Below are 8,448 nucleotides of genomic sequence, written 5' to 3' on the forward strand. Positions count from 1 at the left end.
GCTCATAGACTGAAAACTTTAGCATAAAAAATATGTATTGGAGTCAGTTTGTTAATTTATTTTATTAGTGTTCATTTATTTTATGAAACTGAATAAATTCTTACACCTTTATATTTTATGTGGTGTCATGATTTTTGGAATGTTTATTATTGTATATTCGTTTGGCATTTCATTTATTGTATACCCTTTAAATTTACTTTTTGAAAGAACAACAACAGCAGCAGCAGCATGGTGTAACATTTATTTGAAACGCATGTATTTGGTACTTGCTATCTTTTATCTTTACTCTTTCCTTTCATTCTTTTCATGGCTTTGGAAAACTTGTCTCGGATGTTTCTCTACATCGCTTTTTGCATAACTCTGGCTCGTCGACACCAAGCTTGTTGCAATTTCTTTCTAAGAATTAAATGCTTTCTCTGAATATTTAAAGTCTCTCCACAAGCGAACATACAGGTGCAGATATATTTGTGCCAGCTTAGCTATTCGACACTCCAGTGTATTCAGGAGATGTTGTTCTCCTGTCGGACCACTGTGGAATGAGAAATGAACCAGGAAAAAAATTGCTGTTCGAAGAAGGTTGAGTTTCAGAACACACCCACCGATTGTGTAACTGCCACTGACCAATGTAAACTCAAAGGTGTTTTAAGAGCCAAAACAAACTCCCCCAGAAAGTTTACTTTGGTCAGCTGTTTTGAACTGCCGAAACAAACTCTAAACGAACTTCGTTTGGGCCTGATTTTCAAAATGATGTCATATCAGTTTGTTCTTCGATTTCGTTTGAAGTATATTGGGGCCTTAAGAGTGCCATGTACAACGTAGGTCGTGTACTGTGTAGGTCAAAAACACCTAAAAGAAGGTCTTACTTTACTATTCAGGTCTTAACTTTACTTTTGCGATCATGATGGCCGTAACATGAGGCTTCTCCTGTTTGTTCCTCCATGGCATATTTAAGCCTCACTTGAATAATGGTACCTCTGTATCCAAAATGCATCAAATTCACTCTGACAGCTGTCATTAAGGCTACATTTACACAACAGCGATGTTGTTAAAAACGGAAAAGTTTTTAAAAAGTTTCACGTATACACAACAACGGTTTAAACGATTCACGTTTACACATCCGCGAAAATGGCAAAAATGCTGTATTACGTATGCAAGGCCAGTAGTTGGCACTGTTACCTTGTTAGTGAACAGTAGGAAACTGTAGGAAAGTGATGATTATATGTTGTACAGGGTTTCCGTGTGGTCTTAAAAAGTCTTCAATTGTACAAGAAAGTCTTAATTATGGTTTCAAAAGGTCTTAAATTTGGGAACAGATAGACCAGAATTGCGACATGGCTGAATATGACAATTAAATTTCAAAAGCCTATCGTTATGATTTCATTGAATAAACATCAGCACTGCACGTTCAAAGTCCGGTGCTGCGCTGCTTTGTGTTCTGCCATTATCGTTATACAGTGTGTGTGCGCATTTAGAGTGCGTTCTTTCACTGCAATAATCAGTCTATTAAAATGCATTTAGAATTATCAAAGTTTAAGATATGGGGCAGAAAATGTAAATATTTCATAAAGTTAATATCACACAAAGAGTGCCGGTTTTTTTTTTTGTTTTTTTTTGTTTTTTTTTTTTCACCAAAAGTAGGCATGATCACAAATGTGATATTGATATTATACAACAGTTCAATAAACAAGTAGTTAAAATTAAGAGAATTACATTTTAGACACCATAATTCCTGTTTTTCCTCTTTCTCCAACAAAAATAATTTCAAACAGCCACATCTAGTGTTGTTATTGGCGGCCTGTTTTAATTTTAGTTTGTCTAGTCTTTGTGTGAAGCTGTCATTTTAGTTTTTATTAGATTTAGTCACGTTCATACTCTTTTTAGTCTAGTCTAGTTTTAGTCAACGAAAACTGATGACATTTAGTCTAGTTTTAGTTGACGAAAACTGACAGTGGTGGACGAAGTACACATACCATGTACTTGAGTTAAAGTATAGATACCCAAGGTAAAATATTACTCAAGTAAAAGTAGAAGTGCTGCCTTTAAACATTCACTTGAGTAAAAGTACAAAAGTATTTGCCTTCAAATGTACTTAAGTATCCAAGTACAATGCTTGGATTGAAGTGCAATGTCACAAGACTCTTGCTTAACTCAGTCTACATAAAGACTCTAATGTCACTCTTGGCACACCAATCTATTAATAAAATGACATTAATTAGTCAGACACTGATGTCTATAAAAAAATTTCATAAGCACAAACAATTCCTTTAGAACTAAATGAAATAACAGGACTTGAGAGCAGGTAGTTTCAGTTTAACATTTATGTTAAAGATATATGTGCTTGGATGCACTGGTTGGCCGACATCTAATCCTCAACCTCGATCAGAAGGTTTATAGGCAAAAATTCGAGACAGCTTCCGTTCTCAAGCATTGATTTATTCCAATAATCCAGCAGTTTGGGTTAGATACAGAGTGTTTGTGTGTGGTCTCTGAAATAAATAACAACAATAAATTAAATAAACTTCTCAAATATCAAGTACAATGCTTGCAAATATATCACAATATATAAAGCAATACTAAATTGAGAATTGATGCATGCAGACTGAAATTACACAAATGCCCACTAGACGGAGCTCTTGCTCCACTAATAGAACAAACGCAATGACATGATATGGTGCTGAATACAATCAAATAAGTCTCGTTATACATATCGTAAACAACACAATCAAACTGTAATATTAATATAATAACAGCACAAATATTCCAGCGATCCATTTCAGCATCATTAATATATGTATTTGCAGTGAACACCTAACTTTATCACGTATTTGTCCATCTGCTAATCTAAACTCTCTTAACACGTGCATAAATATCACGGCAAACAATATAGCATTGAATATGCATACAAACGTCTATATGGGTCAGTGACATGCCGCACTGATTTGGACTTCCAGGAGCAATAAATATATATTTATATAAAATAGGTTTAAAATTATATATATGCTTTAATCTCACATCATTTGTCCTCCTCACTGTTCATAATTGTGTGAAAAATTCAAAAATAGGTAACTTTTAGACTATTAATGTGGTCAAATGTCATACGGTCAAACGGAATTCACTTAAAGTTATTTAAGACAATTGCATTTAAAATGATTAAAAATATTTAAAAATGATAACATTTTTCATTTGGCATATTTTTTCAAGTCTTAAGATAAGCATATTAAAGTATCAGTAAGATAGACCTTTAAGAAATGTTGTTAGTATCTAAAAACAACAATGTTCCGCAAAGACACATTTTCCCTATGTCATACGGTAAAACAAAGTTTGGAAGCCATTTTGGAACTGAATATTAATGACTTAAGTCATGTGACGTGATGACATCACTCAGAGGACCCCTGAAGACCAGCCAAGTTGAAGGTAAGTTTAAGATTTTGCTCCCACATTTCAGGTAATTTCACCTTTTCCAGGTGTGTTACCATGTGTCACAGATTTGGGTGTCATAGGGTCAAACGTCAAAAAAGGGTTTAATAAAATTAAAATTTGAAAAAATATTGATTTACAGGTGAAATATAAAGTTTAAAAGTCAAGGTAAAGTGTAATGGTGGAAGGAGGTGGCCAAGCAACTGCCTGTTATAAATGACAAAGCATGAAACTGTCATAAGGGCAAACAAAAAATGTCATACGGACAAACGATTTTACCGTATGACATGTTGTTATACCATATGACACAGAGCATTTAACTGAATTATTTAGTTATTTCTTAATTGTTTTATCACATATATAGTTTGTACAACTACTATGAATTAATATTAACATATATAATATATTTCTGCCTATTTCAAGCATTTTTTCACATTATTACAGATGCCTCTTTCTAGTAAGGAGAGGGGTGCACGTTTCCGTGCAAAGCAAAGGGCAGATCCTGCAGCTAGAGAGGAGAACCTAGCTAAGAGGAGGGAAAGGTAGAGTATATGAGTATGTGAGTATGTGAGAGTATATGATGTCAGTAATGTCAGGATGTGCCAGTTTTGTCAGTATAGGCAGTATCTTATCTTTAGAACTGAGTTGAAGTCAGCATCACAATGTTTCTGGAAAGTGGCTTCATATATATAGATATATTATTCATGTGTGTGTGTGTGTGTGTGTGTGTGAAAATATACATATATATAAATGTATGTTTATGTATTTGTATGTACATTTATGAATAAATATCAATAAATGTACGTGTACTGTACACGCAGGCAACGGCAGAGGAAACAAGCTGGACAGGGTGATTATTATCGTGCTGTCAAAGAGTTGACAGTAGCTGCACATGCAAAGAGGACGGAACAGTGGAGACTCAACCAGAGACGATGCAGAGAGAAAAAGAGGCAGGTGGAGGCATTGATGAATCTGACACCAGTGTCTGAGGACTCTTTTGTGGACGAACACCATGACCATCCTGGGCCGTCTCAACACTCCTCACCACCTGGGCCGTCTCAGCACTCCTCACCACCTGGGCCACACTGTTCAACTCCTCATAAACCCCTAAAGAAAACAACCTCCAGCAGTCGAACAAGGGTACGTATAAAGAAACTGAGAGAGGAGATAAAACAGCTAAAAAAGGATGTTGTAAGAGAAAAGAGAAGAGCAGATAGATTTCGCAAGAAAGCCAACAGGGTGATGACAGCAAAATACAGAAAAGCAAGAAAAAACATGTCAACAAAGGTTTTCAGTAAGGGGCCAGCAAGAAGACAGAGTGTGGTGGAGTTCCTCACTAGAGATGAGAACAGCCGTCTCCTAGCTGGAAAAAAGGACACAGTATCAAAGGTTAGGGTCAAAGAACAGCGTCGGGTGTTGACAAAGTCTTTAAAAGAGCTTCATAAAGACTACAATGCAGAGGCAGGAGAGGGACGGGCAGTGTCATACCGGCAGTTTGTCCGCCTCTGTCCATTTTATGTAACTGAGCCAAAGGCTATTGACCGAAACACCTGTGCCTGCATAGACCATGAGAATGTAAGCCTTCTACTCGAGAAACTACACCAGAGTGGCCTTGTTGCCAGTAGAAGTACTTCTGAAGCACTCGCGCACATTGTGTGCGATTTGAAAAGTAGGGCGTGTATGTTTAGGCTGTGTGCGAAGTGCTGCTATAACGATATGGAGCTACTCCTACCAGACAAAACCCGCCAGGTGTCATGGAGTCAATGGGAGAGGGAGAAGGTCTGCACTGAAGGTAAAACCTATTCACATTTTGTGAAGAAAACTCTGACTGGGACGTGGGAGGATCTCATGAAGAGTTTCAATGAAAAATGAAAAGGCGTGCCAGATGGTGTTGGTGGCTCAATGAAAAGGATTGCCGATGCATTTGTGCTTTAAGGAGGTGATATCCAACACCCTGAAGAGTTGTTTTCCTTTCTGACAAAAGCAAATTCGAGTGTGAAATTCCATTGGGTGTCAGAGGCTGACATCGCCAGGGTGGATGAGGCTGTGCCAGGTGCTTTGCCAGTAGTCAGAGGCACTTTGGGTATTCATCAAGTGACAACAAATACCCCTGGCAAGATCTTCTACAGAGAACTGTCCTGTTTTTGCCATCGAATGGGACTTTCCTGTGAATGTGAATCACCCTCAGTCTTAGATTATAATGCTGAAAAAGCTGCACCCTCCACCACCATTCCGGCACAAGAGGACATGGCTGGAAAGATGGTTATAGTCTCTTATGACAAAAAGCCTTTTGTTGGGCAGGTACTGAAGATCATCGGGGAAGAAATCGAGGTCTCCTGTATGCAACAGTCTGGGACGAAGAATTGCTTCATATGGCCCCAAACCCGAGATGTGCTCTTTTACTTCCAATCAGATATCATAGCTGGCATCTCAGAACCAGAACCATCAACCAGTCGAAGCTCAAGATTGTCATCTGAGGACTGGGAAAGATTCATATCGGTCTGAAAAGTATAAGAATGACCAGCTCTTTGTGGTAGTGGTGTGCGTGTGCATTGATTGGGGGACGGCGATGTTTGTTCATCAAGAATAACAGGTTTGTCTTAATTTGAAATGGTTTAGTAAAGTGATACATTTTGTTGTAGCTGAAAGGCAAAAAACTGTGTGAGGAGTTATACATTTGATGAAAAATAATGTTACTGTTTGTCTCCACAATGTTACTGTTATACGTTTTTCATGAAAAAGTGATGAATCTTTTGATATGAGCTATTACTGTAAATTATATGAGATTAGGTTGTTCATAACCTTTTGATAGCAGACATGAATGTTACTGTTCTTTTTTAACTGAATGTTAAAAACTGAATTTTTCACAAGTTATCTAACTGTTGTAAATTATATGAGATTAGGTTGTTCATAACCTTTTGATAACAGACATGAATTCTTTTTTAACTGAATGAAAAAAAACTTATCACAATCAAAATCAATCTCACAAATCTAAACCTAAATTATACATTCATTAAATACATATAGCACGTCCTATGTGTTCCTTGTACTGAAAGAGAGTTGAGAAAAGAAATGTTCCAATTGCTGGGAATATATATTCTACTGTTAATAAAAGGTTCACTTGAGATGCCTTGTGTTTCTTTGAAATCATTCTGAATTGGCCTACATCAATTTATTACATTAAAAATGCAATGAAACATTGAAATTGTACTATGTCATACAGTAAAACAAAATATGTCATATGGTAAAACATTGAATTTTAAAAGAAATAAAAATAAATACTTTGTTTGTTTACATGGTTCATAAAAATAATGGAGGAGAGCTAGTATGATCTATATATATAGATATACATACATAACTTCAAGGCATTTTTGACTAATTTCTAGCAAAAAAAATAGAACAAATGTCCATAGATGACATTCTGTAGTCGTTAAAAAACAAAATATGTAGTATTTGTGGTGTAGGTGTTTATATTTTGCAACTTGTTATAGAATACTTACAGATCAACTATTACATTCTTGGTAGTATTTAACCGTGTCATGAATATCAATATTAATTTATTTTCTAAAAAATCACTTCGTTTTACCGTATGACATTTTCAAGGACTGTATACAAAGAAACACATTAAAATGTCATATATTGTTATTTTTTATAAAGGGCACTTATAAAAACAAAAAATACACACATAGATTTACACAAAAAATGCTAGATTTAATTTGTCTTTTCATTTTTATTTTTTTACTGTTTTGAAATTCTAAAACGTCACTGACCCATATATATATATATATATATATATATACACATTCACATAATAATGTATATTAGAGGCAAACTTACGTTGTCATGAACGCACAAATATTAAAACAAACTATAATCTGTCTCGTTGCAGCGGCAAAACGGTCTTTTTACTGAACTTGTCTGTGCATGTTCCTGACTCCGCCCACATGTGATGTCACCAACTAATTCAAAATAAGAGTTCAACAGGGATTTTATACAATTTATTTGTAACAGTTATCCAAGTTTTTATTTAAACTTAAACTTGCAAAACACAGGTTAACATGAGTTTTCCTTTACTATATCATATCTGAATGTCTCTGTGTATAAATATAAACTGGCCATATCAGATTCACTGTAATAGGAACTAGTTTTTGTGATCAGAAGAAACGCACTTGCCAGTCACAACTGCATATAGTAGGTGTATATAATACTATTTCAGTTATGAATTTCCCCACACAGTCAGGAACAATATTTAGTAATGTTTTTACATGTAATTGTCAGTATTTGTGTATTATTAACTCTATACTGCTTCACATGAAACCTGGTGATACTTGGTAAAAAAATTAAATTAAATAAATGAATAAAATATATCAACTAAGGTGACCTCAGCATAGTGTGAAAATCTCAAAACAAATTACATAACCTGTCATCACAAGTGACATACTAAAATAACAAGCCTCAAATGGCAATGAACAATAGTTGTGGCAGTAAACATCATTAATCAGCATTCCATTAAGTGTACTTTTGGTGAGCATGCTAGTACAGTATGGCACTGATGATCTAACTAAAGTGGCAATATCTTTTATTCAGCTTGAGAAGGAGCTGATTCTCAAAGTTGTGTGAGTCCATTCTTGCCCTCCTGGGACTGAAAATAAGCCCTGCTGTGCTGAAAAGACGTTCACAAGCTGCAGAGGCGGGTAAAGCAGTATTGAGCTTCAAAGACAACTTACAGACTGATGGGAAGGACTTGAGAATGTCTTTGTCATCAGCTTTGCAGGCAAGGTAGCCATCTAACTGCTTGATACCTTCCTGACCATGAGTAGGCTTCATGCTGGCAAAGAAGTCCTCTTCCTCAGAGCCACTGGAACCATCAGCTGGCGGCTGATTCAAAGTCTCTTCCTCCAGATAGTCCTTGATGTAGTCCAGGCCTGAAATGGACATTCGCATAGATGCTAAGAATCAAAACTTTACTATAATCACACATTTCTCCAGATTAAAATATCAAAAGAACAGTATTTAAACAAACCTAAACAA

General features: G+C 35.8%; 1 protein-coding gene across 1 annotated transcript; it reads left to right on the forward strand.

The window, feature by feature from the left end:
- Positions 1-3,287: 3,287 nt before the first annotated feature.
- On the forward strand, positions 3,288-6,352 carry LOC122136759. Its single transcript, XM_042721316.1, has 2 exons — positions 3,288-3,959; positions 4,239-6,352. Exons 1-2 carry the CDS (start codon positions 3,862-3,864, stop codon positions 5,287-5,289), a joined length of 1,149 nt encoding a protein of 382 aa, XP_042577250.1. The 5' UTR covers positions 3,288-3,861; the 3' UTR covers positions 5,290-6,352.
- The last annotated feature ends 2,096 nt before the right edge of the window (positions 6,353-8,448 follow it).

The sequence above is a fragment of the Cyprinus carpio genome, chromosome B3 (assembly GCF_018340385.1).
Source record: "Cyprinus carpio isolate SPL01 chromosome B3, ASM1834038v1, whole genome shotgun sequence".
Classification (NCBI taxonomy): Eukaryota; Metazoa; Chordata; class Actinopteri; order Cypriniformes; family Cyprinidae; genus Cyprinus; species Cyprinus carpio.